The 16,138-nt window shown below is 37.4% G+C and overlaps 1 protein-coding gene across 4 annotated transcripts in view; it reads left to right on the forward strand.

Annotated features, from left to right (window-relative positions):
• Ptp4a2 (protein tyrosine phosphatase 4A2) overlaps positions 1 to 8,451 on the forward strand; it is a 30,158-nt gene extending 21,707 nt beyond the window's left edge. For all 4 annotated transcript variants that reach the window (XM_046468881.2, XM_058570946.1, XM_058570944.1 and 1 more), the window contains 3 exons: positions 2,922 to 3,052; positions 4,248 to 4,322; positions 5,729 to 8,451. In XM_046468881.2, the coding sequence (XP_046324837.1) occupies positions 2,922 to 3,052; positions 4,248 to 4,322; positions 5,729 to 5,837 (315 nt within the window). In that variant the 3' untranslated portion in view covers positions 5,838 to 8,451. The remainder of the gene's footprint in view (positions 1 to 2,921; positions 3,053 to 4,247; positions 4,323 to 5,728) is intronic.
• The last annotated feature ends 7,687 nt before the right edge of the window (positions 8,452 to 16,138 follow it).

The raw sequence follows: 16,138 nt of genomic DNA on the forward strand, positions 1-16,138 counted from the left end.
CCAGGCGAGCGCGCTACCGCTTGAGCCACATCCCCAGCCCCTCACTTCCATTTTTGTAAAAACAAAAATGAAATAGCCAGACATCATCATCATCATCATTATTATTATTTGTACTGGGGATTGAACCCAGGGGTGCTTTACCCATTGAGCTACATCCCCAACCCCCATCTTTTAGTAATTTATTTATTTATTTTAAATTTTTAAATATTTATTTTTTAGTTGTAATTGGACACAATACCTTTATTTTGTTTATTTTTTATGTGGTGCTGAGGGTCTAACCCAGGGCCTCGCATGTGCTAGGCGAGTGCTCTTGTCGCTGAGCCACAACCCCAGCCCAGCCATTTATTTATTTATTTTTTAGTTGTAGTTAGACATGATACTTTTATTTTATTTATTTATGTATTTTTATGTGGTGCTGAGGATTGAACTTAGGTGAGTGTTCCACTGCTGAGCCACAACCCCAGAACCAGTCATTTATTTTTATACAGGGTCTTGCTAATGTTGCTTGGGACCTTGCTAGATTGCTGAGGCTAGCCTTGAACTTGTGATTCTCCTGCCTCAGCCTCCTGAGTCACTGAGATTATAGGTGTGCCTCATCCCCTCAGCTGCTGCTGCTGCTGCTTTTTTCTAGTAGTATGGCATGATCATATGCTTGCATTTCCATTTCTAATTTATAGTCCATGGATCGGAAATCACTGAGGGTAAGTGGAAACATGTAAAATGCAGCTCTGTGGGGTTTTGTTTTTGTTAAATAAAAACAAATATTTAAATTCTGAAATTAAGTCAAATGCAAGTTCATTTCCCTGTAGTTTGAGTATGTTCTCCAGTGGATAGATGAGAAAACTTGTTTTGGTGTGTGGCAGGGTGAGAAAGTGACCTTGGATTGATCGTAGTCAGTTGAATCAGTAATGTTAGTAAACATTTTCATGAAATAGAAATAAACTAAAGAACCTAAACTAGTTTGTAGAAGATAATGGTGGGTCTGGGACTTATTCCAAGCCTTTAAATTTAGCTTTTTGTTTTGTTTTAAATAGCTATTATCAGATAAATTAAAGGTTTAATTTAAGCTTGAAAAAACAAGGATATTTAGTGTTAAACTTGAAATTTCCTTTTCTTACACAGAGTTTTAAAATGGAGTTAATTTGCATTTGCCAGGTGAAGAGAGTTTGGAATGTTTCACTGTAAGAGGATCTTCCCCCACATATAAGACCTTTTAATCCTTTGAATGCTGTTTCAAATAAAAGGTCACTGAAGAGACTGACTAATGTTAGTTTTAGCTGTATCAGTTTGAGGTTCAGATATTTCTAAATGAAGAATGCTTTTTCTTTTTTACTTTTTAAACCCATGCCTCCAATATGCTAGGCATGAACTCTTATCTCTGAGTTACACCCCTAGCTCAGCAATTCTTTTGGGGAGTGTGTATGTGTGTGTTTTAAAGGAACATGAGTAAGGGAAACTTTATTTTCCTTAAGTAGGTGCATTTTAAGGGCGTATTACAGGAAGTAAGCTCTTGACTAAGGTGCTTATGATTTTACTGCTGTTTACAGTTAAATTCTGTAGTGACATTTATAATAACACTGACAGCCTTTTAATTATGGGGTGTAGTTGACAATTCAAACATAATGTGCTGTTGTGGCTAATGGACTACGTGAAGTGTTCTAGTGGTGCCAATAATGAGTACAGAATCAATTTAGTGCTCTGTTGCTTTTTTATTTCTCTAGTATCTTAAAGTGTTCTTAGTCAGTCTCATTAGAATAGCCTTGTTTTAAAAAAAAAAAAAAATCCCCAATGGTGTTTTTCCATTTCAGTCTTTGAGAGGAGAGAGGGTGTGTAAAATATGATTTCTGCCCATTTGTGTAGGTTTCTCAAGACCTCTTGCTAGGTAGTAAGGAAGAAAAAACTCCTGCATACAACCCAAATTGATGAGTTCAAGAAGAGAAAGGGATATTTGAGAACATGGTCTCCATTTGCTCAGGAGCTTATTATATGATATTGTCTTTGTTAAATGACAAAGATTTAAAATTTAGTCAGAGATTTAAAATTTTGCTACTTGCCTTTTTTTTTTTTTTTTTTTTTAAACCAGTGAGTGAACTTGGAGGCACTCAACCACGGAGCCACATCCCCAGCCCTATTTTGTATTTTTATTTGGAGATAGGATTTTATTGAGTTGCTTTTAGCACCTCACCGTTGCTGAGGCTGGATTTGAACTCTGGATCCTCCTGCCTCTGCCTCCTGAGCTGCTGGGATTATAGGCATCCTTTTTTTTTTTTAAGTTGTTGATGGACTTCTTTATTTTATTCATTTATTTATATGTGGTGAGGAGAATCAAATCCATTGCCTCACACGTTAGGCAAGTGCTGTACCACTCAGCCCCAGCCTCCTGTTTTTTTTTTTTTTTTTTTGATAAGATAAAGATGGTAGTGTGTTTTTATTCACTAATTGTTGAATTTAGTCTTTCTCTAAGAAAAGATATAGTCATCTGGAAGATAATTCTCAAAAATGCTTGTAGAGATTAATGAGACTCCAGTTTGGTATACTTTGCCGGAGTGGACTTTTAAATCATGTTGACATGTGTTTATTCTCTTATACTGTCTTGGCTTTCATTGTATTTTTTCCCAGTATGTCTACTGCTCAGATAAAATATTTGGGAAAACATTAGCTCTTATGACTGATAAAGAGATTTCTGTACGATAAATTTAGATGGTTGTGACACTTTGCATTTCATTGAGCAGACTAATTTATTTGGCAAATTAAATTTCAGTCTTAGGTAATTTTTCAGCAATGATCAGAATTGTTTTAAGAACAGGTACATATGGCATAGTTCAATTAGGCCTGCCGTATCTATTCTGTGCAGCTCTTCTTCATTAGGATGTTAGACTTGGAGAAAATATAATTTGATGTAAGAGGTAATTTCTTTTTAGGATTGGCCATTTGATGATGGAGCTCCACCCCCTAATCAGATAGTAGATGATTGGCTGAACTTGTTAAAAACCAAATTCCGTGAAGAGCCAGGTTGCTGTGTTGCAGTGCATTGTGTTGCAGGATTGGGAAGGTAAATTTCTACTTTTTTCTCTTATTAATCTGAATTCATTATCATGCCTGAGTAAGCCATTGAATATTTCACTCTGGTAGAAATTTGCATGTATTATTCTAAATAACATTAAATTATTGGAAAAGAAATGAGAGCAAAAATTAGTATAATGATTTTTTGTTTGTCTGATTCTGATAGCATATTGCACTTAAAGAGTTTTTATTTTTCCCCATTTCAAGTAATTGAAGATTTAAATAATTGGAATGGGCAACAAAATTAAAATCATTTTAGAGATTGAGGACTCTAACTTGGTTAATTTTGGATTGAGATGAGTGGAAAGTTTACAGGTGGAAAGCACATGACTGAATTAAACTCTTAAAAGGAGATGTATAGACAGTACGAATTGACTGATTCCTGGGATGAAGTTGCAACACCCTCATCAACAGCAGATTAAATGCAAATTTATGATGTGCACTTTGACTCAAAACATTAGTGTAAGCTGCCATTGCCTCAAGGTGGGTGGTGACTAAGGCTGTTAACCCTTTTTTTAGTGTGGACTTTTTTTTCTCAGAAGGTCCAGTTTCAGTCTGTATCTTGAAGGCTGATGATAGTATTATAACTTTTCTTAGAGCAATCTTGTTTTTTTATTTTACTTTCTTTTGGGTATTGGGGATTGAACCCAGGGGCTCAGCTACACCCTCAGCCCTTTTTATTTTGAGACAGGGTCTCACTAAGTTGCTTAGGCCCTCACCAAGTTGCTGAGGCTGGCTTTGAACTTTTCGATCCTCAGCCTCCCACATTTCTGGCATTATAAGCATGTGCCATTGTTCCTGGTTAGGGCAATTTTATTACTAGTAGTTGTACTAGTTAGGTAGTAGACAGTTGATGCTTTGTAATGGGCTTTTTTAAAACATTGCTTTCTCAGATTTTAAAAAATAGAAATAATAGATAATGAGAAAATCTGGAGTTATAATGTGATGTTTTAAAAAGTAAAGATATCTTACTATAGGTTTAGAATTTAGTGCTTTACTAAACAGGTAATAGATAGTATAATGGTGGAGATTTTTACTGTATTGGAAAATATCAGATATGTTAGTAGATGGAAGAAGTTAAAGCTCAAACTTTGTTTTGTTTTGGTAATATGCAATCCTGGGTTTTAAAAAATCTTTAATTTCCAAATACTTTTGGATATTTACAAATAGGCTTCTCTTTACAGGGCACCTGTGCTGGTTGCACTTGCTTTGATTGAATGTGGAATGAAGTATGAAGATGCAGTTCAGTTTATAAGACAGTGAGTATGAAGTTTTTATGTTTAGAAACATATAAAGCAAGATCGTGCTTGATAAAGAATTATGAAAAGTATTTGTAGTATGGAATAAGTTGCTGGCTTTGGCTTAAAATAATTCTTTGAAGGTATACAAAATTTCAAACAAGTGATAAAGGGAACTCAGTACTACAACTCCTAAGTTTAAAGGTTTTCAAATTTGGACGTTGTAGAATATGTTCACTATGTAGTTTGAACATGTAGGAATCTTGAAAATGAATAATTAGTGTCTCATTGATCTAGTGCCCTTTTAATAGATTCCAAAATACCTTCCATATGCAACTTTGCTTTACCAAGAGGCAAGAAGAATGTATAGAGGAGTAGATTAATCACCCTATACTCTTGTGCAGGCACAAAATTAGGATGGTAGTACTCAGACAAAACCTTAGCACTGATCTGAAATAATAGGCCATGGCATTTTATTGTCCAGAATTCTTTTGTCAATTATTGTCTTCACTTTCAATCCTTTCTTCTTATTTTGGTACCAGGGATTGAACTCAGGTGCTATTAACCACTGAGCCATATCCCCAGTCCTTTTTTTATTTTGAGACAGGATCTCACCAAGTTGCTTGGGGCCTTGTTAAGTTGCTGAGGTTGGCTTTGAATTTGCAATCCTCCTGCCTCAGCCTCCCAAATTGCTGGGATTACAGATGTGTGCCATGGTCCCCAGCTCAACTCTTAAAAAAGAGAAAAGACTGTGTCAGAGGGCATGAAATATATAGTAATAGCTCCAAGACAGTGACCTATTTCAGTGAATGCCATTTGCCATCTCTGTATGTCTTGAACCTGCTGCTTCATCTGAATGTGTGTGTGTGTTTGTTTTTTAAAGCATCATAAATACTTGGTATTCTAGTCTGAAGAATATATTAATCTAATTGGGAAGAATATAGTTAGATGTCTGGATAAACCATTCTGATAGTGGTGTGGGTCGTGGGGTTGGGGGGGCGTGTCCTGGGAATTGAGCTCAGGGCCTTGCATATACTAGACAAGCGCTCTACCACTGAGCTGCATCCCAGACTTTTTTAAGTTTTGAGACCAAGGTCTTTATTAGTTAACGGGCCTCAAACTTTCAATCCTCTGCCTTGGCCTCTTTAGTAGCTGGGATTACAGGCATATGTCACTATATGGAGCCCATTCTGATCTTTATTTAAATATATTGTAATGAGAGTTCTCAAAGAAAAAAAATTTCTGTTCTAGGAAGGCTCAGAAAGTTCATGTTGGCAACTTAGATCTTTAAAAAGGGATGTGGTATGGGATATGTTGGTTTTCAGTAGGATGGAGTTAGAAAGACATTAGGCCATAAATAATGCATTTTAAGTAAGTCAGAAAGCTCTTTTATTACCTGGTAAAAATTTGCCATTCTTTATTTTCAGAAAAAGAAGGGGAGCATTCAATTCCAAACAGCTGCTTTACTTGGAGAAATATCGACCTAAGATGCGATTACGCTTCAGAGATACCAATGGGCATTGCTGTATTCAGTAGAAAGAAATACAAACGAAGGCTTATGTGATTGTGGCATTTAGAGGGAACTCTTGGTACCTGGAAATGTGAATCTGGAATTTACCTGTGTCATCAAAATAGTGTTGGATTCAGTGCTCCTCAACCACTCTTCTTAACAATTAGGAAAAAGTAAACAAATAAGAAATCCCTCTATAACGTGAATAAAATGTTTAAGAAAAGAAAAAAGAAAAAAAAAGAAAGAAAAAAGGGATTAATTCAGTGAAGGATGATTTTCTCCTAGTTTTGGAGTTTTAATTTCTGCCAGGATCGAATTATTTTAATATCTCCTGTCTTTTTTAACTTTTTCAGAATAGGTCTCTAAGGAAAACCAGCAGAATATTAGCCTGTGCAGAACCACCTGTTTGGGGAGCACATCTTTCATTATGCTTGGCACATAGATTTCCCTGTGGTGGGATATTTGGGAGGAGGAAAGAGGTGCATTTTCCCCCTCTTTGTTTTCTCTTGTCCCCTCCTTTCCCCTGATACATATTGTAGATGGACTAGGAGAAGCCCTTATTGCTGTAGATTTGCATGCAGTCTGGCAGCCTTAAGCCCATCTGGGCACTTTTAAGAGGAAAAACAAACAAAAATGTTAAAAAAACACCAAAAAAAAAAAAAGGCATGCAGGTGGTTTTAGTCTTTACTGATGATGGAGTGTTCATCTTAGTTTCTTTTCCTCAAAGCCTTGATCTAACATTAGGCAAAGTAGCCAAGAAACTTGTTTTGGTAAATTAGTGGGGAAATAGCATTTGAAGAGGAATCTTTATTCTCAAAGAACTTAGCTGAGAGTAGAATTCTTCTCTTTACCAACCAATGATGCTAAGTGAGTATCCCAGAAACTTGTTTTCTGAAGAGGACAGCTCTAGTTCATTACTAAAAATATGTTCAGGCCAAGAATTAGCACACTCTTCAAACAGTAGAATTGTGGACCATAGCACTACTCTGATTTTCTGTCTAATGATGTCAGGGAATACTGGTAGCTTAAAACTTTTACTTCAGGACTTAATTGTACTCTGAATTTTCGGAAATGGTCAGAGGAGCAGCAGCAAATTCACAATATTTAGGTCTTGAGAAATGCCTGTGGCGATCATTTTTCAAACTATTCCCTATATGTATAGTTCAGTTGAACCACTGATTGCCTTGTTATTTTCTTTCTAGATTCTTTTTGAGATTATTAAAAAAAAAAAAAAGTCACTGGTTCAGAACCAGCAATGCTGTAAACAGGGTAGAAGATACCAGGCAACCCAGTGAGTAGCAAAGGGACTGTGTTGCTTATGAAGTGGTATAGTAGCATTTTTTGCAAATCTCTGCTGGGTTCAATGTGCTGATTTAGAAAGAAAAGCTGTTTTTCTCCTCATTTGCAGAAGGCAGTTATGACCAGGCTGTATTGACAAAGCAAGTAGAAGGGCACCATCAGGGGTTCTTGTACTCTTTTCACCTAAATATTAAATAATAGTGCCCTGCTTCTAAGGCTCTGAATACAGGCTTAGAGTCATCTTGTCTTGCTGGAGTTTGCTGTGCAGAGCCATAAGCTTTCCATTTTGTTTAGTGTCAGCTAGGCCAGTAGGAATGGCACAGGACCTCGTCTCTCACTGATGATACCTCAGACGTTGGCCGGCTATGTGAACTGCCTATTTCCTATTGCCGGAGTTGTTTTCAATTTTTAACTAAATACAAATCTGTAGATTCTCCTCTCCCTCATCCCAGCAAACAAAGCAAAATAATGCTTTTTGACATTGTTTCTAGAATTTTCAAGTAAAAAAATGATGGTACTATCCAAAATTCTTTTTATTTCTGAATATGACAATAGATTCCTTTAACACAGACTCGAGATCAAATCAAAATATCATAACCTCTAAGTTCAGATATACTTTCAACTCTTTGGATCAATGCCATCAGAAACCTTTTCCATTTGATATGCTCTGAATGTTGTTTGGGGCGGGGAGTATAGGTGTGTGCATTCACATGCATGCAGCCTCCATCAGTACCAGTGCCTGCCCGAGTTAGGAGAACTACATTCCTGGTTCTAAGCGAGAAGAAGGGTATATAAAACAAAGTGAAACATTAGCCCTCATTTTATTTTAAATTACAGAGTAATGTTAATTGTTCTCAGAACTGGATTTTTTCCCATCAAAACATTTTTTTTTCCTTTGGATTTAATGAAGTATTGCTAGCTGAAGCCAGTTTGACATGGTGAGAGAGATGTCAGACTGATGCAGCCTGATTTAAAACCAAACCCTGAACCCTTTTAAAGAACAATAAAACATATTTTACACGTTCTTTGTGCATTTTTTTTCCCTCTACCTCCAAATGGAGTTTCATTTGCGCCCCTTTTCTCTTGCTATTCTGAAGATCTGTTTTGTGCCTGTTAATTTACTACAAGGAGGTGAAATTTGAGGTTGGGAAGTACAAAAATTTTGTACCATCCAGGTGTTCAATAAGGGAAAACTTAACCATAGTTGAGATAGAACTGGTACTTTTCTGGTTTAGTTCTTGGTCACCACAGTGGGAATTCAGCATTTTGTCTCATTTGAAAGGATTTTTTTTAATACCTAAACAAATTTTAATGAAGCATTAATAAATTTTGATGAAGCATCGCAAGTTTTTATTTAAACCCTTGAAGAGCAATTGAGAATAGCAAGTTTACATATCTTAGGGATTGGGGGTAGGAAATTTCCCTTTAATTATCAGTTTGCATTTATACATCTGGATAGCTTATGTGTTCAAAGTATTTAAGAGTTAAAAGGTAAGACGGATCCTACTTTGGAGTATCTCAGTCTAGAGAGGGGAATCGGATATGTAGACATAAACAGTTACAATGGGTGGTTGAACCACTGTGTTACCTATAATTCATTGATCTTTTTGCCTGTCCAATTTTCATCTTATTTTAACCTTATTACCTAGCTTAGATTCTGTGGCCCACTGTGATAATCACTGTTGGCTATATAAAATTGCCTTGCTTTGTCTCATTATACTGACTCCACTTTAGGTTAAGTTCAGTGTCCTACCTTATTTAAATTTTGTGCAACTGAATGCATTGATTTGGTCTTTGTCATGACTTATAGATCTCATAGTCCTACTACATTATTTCCATTTTCTATTCTCCTTGAAGACTAAAATACATCATCACTCAGTTTCCAACTCCATAAGCTTAGAAAATAGAAACAAAACTTCCACAGGTTCCTACCCACCCACCTGCATCTGTGCTACACTTTAGTTACAGATTTTTCTTCATTTTTTTTTCCCTTCTAATGGTGGGGATTGAATCTGGGCCTGACACATTGCTAGGCAAGCACTCTGCCTCCATCTTTTTTTAGTTAAAGCTCTTCCTCTTGTGACTAGGTTCCATTTCTTACGTGTTCAAAGGGCCCAAATTTAGGCATTCCTTCTCCTGTTGAATTATCTTTTCTTTCTGCTAAATCATTCTCATCAGCTTTCAAACATATTCTTATTTCTTTCATTCTAAAAACCTTGTTTAAACCCACATCTACACCTTCCACTACTATTCTTTTCTGCCCTTCATAGCAAAACTCCAAAGTTTTACTTTCTGTTTTTCTCTTTTGAGCACACTTAAAATGAGGGTATTAACTCCATGGGAACTTCCCATATGTATACCATCAGAACCTCTGTGGCACTTGAATCCAATAGTCAATTCTTTTTTTTTAATCTCCAGTACTGGGAATTGAACCCAGGGTTGCGCTACCATCGAATAACATCCCCAGCTCTTTTTGTTTTGGGTTGCATCTTGCTAAGTTGCTGAGGCTGTCCTTGAACATGGAATCCTCCTGCCTTAGCCTCCTGAGTTGCTGGGATTACAGACAAGTGCCACTGTCTGTAATCCACTGTGCCTTGCTTCTCATAATATTTTTGACCTGTTAACAGGACACGGTTGATTATTCCCTCTTTGAAAGTTCTTTGCAGAAAAGTGCACATCCATTGCCCACCCCTCCCCACATGATGTCCATGTCCTAAGTCCTTGGAACCTATGAATATTACTTTACGTGGCAAAAGGAATTAAGTAAATGGGGTTAAGAGTTTTGAGATGGGAAGTGTCTCCTGAGTGATCTGGGAGAACCTGGTCCAATAGCATGGGTTCTAAAAGCAGAGAACCTTTTCTGGCTGAAATTAGAGATACAATGTTGCTGGCTTTGAAGATGGAGGAAGGACCCATTTGCCAGGGATTAAGGGCAGTCTCTGGAACATAGAAGAGGCAAGGAAACAAGGAATCCAGCCTGCCAATACCTTCACTTTAGTCCTACATGGACCTTCTATAGAACTGTTAAGATAATAAATTTAGGGCTGGGGTTGTGGCTCAGTGGTAGAGCACTTGCCTAGTATGTATGAGGCACTGGGTTTGATTCTCAGCACCATATAAAAATAAGTCAATAAAATAAATGTCTATCAACAACTAAAAAAATTTAAAAAAACAAATCTATTGTGGTAATTTATTAAAGCAACAATAGAAAATGAGTACAGATAATTTATAGTTGGACACAATATTTTTATGTGGTGCTGAGGATTGAACTCAGGGCCTCGCTCGTGCTAGGCCAGCACTCTACCACTAAGCCACAATCCTAGCCCATTCCTTCATTTCTCTATCTACGTGAACTTTATTCTCTGGACCCTTAGACCCATGTTCATTGCCTCCTTGAGATCTCATAATTGTTTTGCATTAAAACTTCAATTTCTACTCAAATTTCAGTTAGGCTTTTGTGAGCACCCAATTGCCTCCACCACATCACAGGCATGCACCACTGTCTCAAACTTTTGATTTGCCTCCCCGCCAGAACATAAGCTGTGAAGGGGGTGGATGGTTTTTGTTGCATCTGTTTTGCTCACCATATTTTCAGCATGTAGATTGGTGCTTGGCACATAGCAGATGCTCAATAGACATTGAGTGAAAGGGCGCTCATAGAGGCATAAATGAGCTATGGTACTAGGGTTTAATACAGCTGCACTGGAGCACATGAGGCTCCATATTGTCATGTTTGAGCTGGGTTTTTTCATTTTTTATGATACTGAGAACCAAGGGCACACTATCACTGAGCTTTTTTTTTTTTTTTTGGCGGGGGGAGGTACTATGGGTACTGAGGATTGAACTCAGGGGCATTCAACCACTGAGCCACACCCCCAGCCCTATATTTTTGTATTTTATTTAGAGACAAGGATTTCACTGAGTTGTTTAGCATCTCACCTTTGCTGAGGCTGGCTTTGAACTTGCGATCTTTCTGTTGCAGCCTCCCAAACCCTGGGTATTACAGGCGTGTTCCACCTGCGCCTGGCACCACTGAGCTTTTTCACTTTTACTTTTTACCCCCAGCCCTTCTTTATTTTTGAGACAGGGTCTTGATGAGTTGCTGAGGCTGGCCTTGAACTTGAGATCCTCTTGCCTCAGCCTCCTGAGTCTCTGGGATTACAGGTGTCCATGCCTGGCTTGAGCTGGGTTTCAAAGTATGAGAGAGTTTGATGCACAGTGAGAATAGCTCTTCATATCCTCTTGGGTGGGTATAATAAAAAAGATGGACAGTCACTTGGCATGAGTGGAGAAATTGGAATTGCTTCTGTACATTGCTGATGATAATGTAAAATGGTAGTGCAGCCAGTTTTGAAAATGATTCGGCGCTTTTTTTTTTATCAGAAAGTTAAGAGTTGCCATATATATGACCCAGCAATTCCTATATAGTTAGTATCCATTTCTAGATATATTCCCAAGAAAATTGGAAGTATTACTAGTCGCCTGGGGTGGGGATGGAAAAGACTGTTAATGGATAAGAGTTTCTTTTGGGGATTATGAAAGCTTTCTGGAATTAGTAGAAACAGTTGTACAGCTGTGTGACTGTACTAAAAGCCACTGAATTGTACACTTAAAGATTGGGCTGAGAGCCAGGCATTGTGGCATTGTGTAATCCCAGCCACTTGGGAGGCTGAGGTAGGATGATTGCAAGTTCAAAGCCAGTTTCAGCAACTTAGCAAGGCTTTAAGCAACTTAGAGAGACCTTTCCTCAAAAAATAAAAAAGGGTTGGGGCTTAGTGTTAGAATATGTACTCATCATGTGTGAGGCTCTGCTTAGTTCAGTCCCTAGTAAGTGTGTGTGCCTCTATACACACATGTATTTGTGCATCTATAACACATGATACACTGTTCTAGGCACTAAGGATATAGTAGAAAACAAGTCAAATTCTGCCCTGATAGGGTTTAACTTTTAGTAGAGAAGATAGAGAATAAACAGCTAATACATTTTTGGGTAGTAACCAGTGCTCTGAGGACAGGGAGAAAATAAAGCATGGAAGGGATAGGGACAAGGGCTATAGTTGGTCAGGGAGCATCAGTGAAGAAGGGGAAAGAGGCTACTTTGTGCACATGCTATGTGAAGATGTGCCAGTGTTTCTGGAGCACTGTAACTATATGTGTTTAAGCTTCAAAAAGTAGGCTTGGTGTGTCAGAAATAGCAGTGCAGGTAGTACGGTTAGAATACAGTACGGAAGGAAGGAAGGCAAAATTTAGAGACTACCTCATGTTGATTTGGTGAGGCTGGGTAGATGGTTGGAATCATATTGCAGAGAGTATTATGTATCAGAAATTAGAAAGTTAATCATTTCTGAATCTGGAGGAGACATCAGACTAAACTCTGGTTTATTCAAAATGTCCATGACCAGGTACTACTCGGATCATTCTGAATCAGAATTTCTCACTGTGAATCAACTTCGGTCACTGGGGAACCACTGAAGTTTGCTAAGCCCAGCAGTTATATAGTCAGATCTATGTTCAAAAAGGTTATTCAAGAATCTCCTTAGGGGCCATACTTGTAAACTCTGTGCCTGATTTGTACTACGGATGAAATAATGTCAGTTGAATGAATTAGAGAGGGTAGAAACTGAGAGATCCTTTTGAGTGGTGGTTGATGATGGGCCCAAGTGGTTCAAACAGAGGTGTTGGGGCCTTAAGTAAGGAAGCAGCAGAAGAACAGGGTAGAAGGCTTCTCTCTTAACCATCAGAAACTAGATCTACGTGAAAAGCTGACCTGTATATCTACATTCACATTTCAAGGGATTAAATACATCCAACTGGGATATCTGGCCGTGGAAAAGACTTGTAACCCCTCACCCTCCATCTGCCTCTAATTTTCTCCACAGATCACACATGCAAATGAAAACAGTTCAAACACTTCACTGCTTGCAACCTTGCCAACCATTTGGGAAAGGTCTTTGACAAATGTGACAATGTGGTATTAGCCATACCATTTATGTCTCCTTTGCTGTTTTAGTGTTAGGGAGTTGAAAAGATAGGGGAACGAGGGAATAATACTAGTCAACAACTGTCTAGTACTATTATGTTCAGAATTTCATATCCCTGATTAGATTTAAAATTCATAAGTTTCCACATAGCCTCATTGCTAATCCCACTTTATAGATGTGGAAACTGAGAAGTGAAGTAATAGCAAGCAGGGTGGCAGGGCCAGTACTGTAGTCTGGGACTGCCTTGATTCTAAAAATGTACTTTACTCCTCAGCTGTACTGTCACAGTAGAGTAGCAGTACAGTAGAGTTGCTCAGGGTGTTGCTGTGAGCTTTTGTCTTCAATAAGAATTCCTTTTAGGGGCTGGGGTTGTGGCTCAGTGGTAGAGCTCTCAGCAGGTCCAAGGCCCTGGGTTCGATCCTCAGCACCACGTAAAAACTAAATAAAATAAAGGTTGTTTGTCCAACTACAACTAAAAACAATTTTTTTAAAAGAATCCCTTTTAATTGAGTTGCGTCTTGATATTAAATGGAGGGACAGGTAGGGGTTGGCATACTCCTGTGCATGCATGTGTATAGCAATTCTGACTTGTCAGTGGATTTAACTTGTGCAAATGGTGTGTAATGGTCCCTGCCAGTAGCAAACCAAGATGTTTGAGCAGAGTGGTTTATAGTTTATAATTGGCTTCCTATTACTGTTGGCTGCTGCTCTTGCACATAGAGTATTAGTCTAGGATTGGTGTTTGATTTAAGAAATTTCCAAATTGATTTTATCTTCAGTGCATTAATGCATGGCCTAAATTCCTGCAGAGGCATTAGATAACCAGCCAGGACATGCTTTAGGAATCGTAACTGGATCTCAGTTGCCAGTGGTATAGCTTTTATTCAGCAGAGATAAGTCACTTTTCTGAAAACACTTTCTGCCTAAGCTCTGTGACTTATATTTTAGGGCGTCTCAAGTTTAGGTCCCTTGAAATTGGAATGCATTCCACAAATCATGATGAAACATACATATGGGAATTTGTCAACATGAGTAGATTTGATCACTATCTTCCTTTTGGATTCAAACACATAAATATTTAAAAAATGGTATAAAAATCAGTCTCATTTTCAAGAGGACACAATTGTAATGCCTTTTAAAATCAGAAAATATGAAATATAACCCCAGTAATTAAAATATTATAAATATGGCTGAGTACATGGAAAACTGGAGGATATTCTGCAATTTTATGAGGATTAGCAGAGATAAATGTTTCTAGTTAATTTTTTTCAACTCTAGAAGTGCAGAATAAATCACAGCTGCATGAAAATACCAATTAATCATCATCTAATGCTTTTATGCAAATGATTATATTTGACTTTCATTTAGAGTTGCCATTAACACCTGGAACCCTAAGATTGATAACAGGTAAAAATCTAATGAATGCATAAATTAAGGATTTGAATCATGTTAGATTAATTTATAGCCCCTTTATTCATAAGTCCCCTTGAAATCTAAAAATCATGGATGAGACAGAAGATGGAGGAGAGACAGCCTTTGAACTTACACACTTTTTAATGGTGAAAAGGATGACTTGGAAGAGCTAGACTCCTCAAGTATTTTTTCTACCTGTCACAATAATTTGTTCATGTGTCAGGCCTGTGTGTATTACAGAAGACTAATTGTTTCATGTTCTTAATTGATACTGGCCTTTTTAAAAAAAAAAATGAAAATTTCCCTTCCTATATATTTTCTTTGTTTTGAAAGATTTTTTTTTCAGAATGAAAATTTAAATTGGTTTCTTATAGAAGTTTTAAAAAATGAAATGAAGAAAAAAAAAAAAACCCTCATTGTCCAGCCATCCAGAGACAACCATTATTAATCTTTTGATGTATACTTTTCACCTCCCACTAGGTATAGTTGTAATTATGTAACTATGTATCTTGTTTTTTCACATATATATTCCGAATAATACTTACAATTTTATTGGAAGTATATCATTTGCCAGGCACTATGCTCAGTGTTTTAAGTATATTATCCTTTGAGTGGTAGGTGGCATTTTTTTCCATTTTACATGCTAGGCTGTGAAAGCTCAGAGAGGATGAGTAGCTTGCCCAGTACCACACATCTAGTAAATGGCAGAGCCAGACACGCTAACCTGAAATGTCTAACTTAGAAACCTGATCATATTATTACAGTGTGCTCCCCTTACATTCAATAAGTGGAAGCTATGATTATTAACTGAAACCAGATTGATCCCAGAAGATACTTCTTTCTCTGTGATCTCAAAAATGAAAGCTATTCATTCAGTAATGACCTATGTACTACAGGCCAGTGGGAACTGAGGGGTTACCTCTCTATGGTCAAGTCCAGACCATTGCTTTTTTTTCCTTGGGCAATCCTATCTTGAGATGGTGATTGTCAGGCTGTTATAGCCACTATCCCCATTATTTCTGACTGCCACCCTCCCCATCACTCAATGCATGGAGTTCCTTGGGCCTCGAAGATCTACCCTAGGTCATTCTTTTATCCTCTGAATTCAGTGCCTCTTCTAGCCGTCTCAGCTCTGAAGCCTTTAACCTTAATCCGAATGACCTATTCCCATGGAGTGGAACTGCTCTGCCTCTCATTAGTCAGGAGATTTGCCATTGTCTAAGGAGAAAACAGCTATGTGTATGTGTGTGTATTTATGCATGTGTTTATATGGACACACTCATACATACATAAATTAGTTTGCTATAGATTTTACTGATGTAAAAAAGATGTAACAATTAAAAATAATAATTGCTTTGGTTAATTTCTGCCAAACTTTTATGTTCTGGCCAATCTATGGTTGAAATTGACCAACCCAATATAAATATTATTTTCCTTTATGTTTAAGACTCAGAAGTAAAACAATGAAGTGATGTCAGAATTTCACTTACTCCTCAGAGATGTGAGAAACTTCTCTGTGGAATTGGATAATAGTTTTTGAATGCTGGAAGACTATTTCCTCAATTTTGGGTGCAAATTTTTGTGCCATTATGATGTAATGGTTATAGACATTATGTACTTTCAAGTTCAATCTG

Source organism: Marmota monax, unplaced genomic scaffold, assembly GCF_021218885.2.
Source record: "Marmota monax isolate L192 unplaced genomic scaffold, Marmota_monax_Labrador192_F-V1.1 WCK01_AAM20220418_F8-fsc00008, whole genome shotgun sequence".
In the NCBI taxonomy this organism is placed as follows: Eukaryota; Metazoa; Chordata; class Mammalia; order Rodentia; family Sciuridae; genus Marmota; species Marmota monax.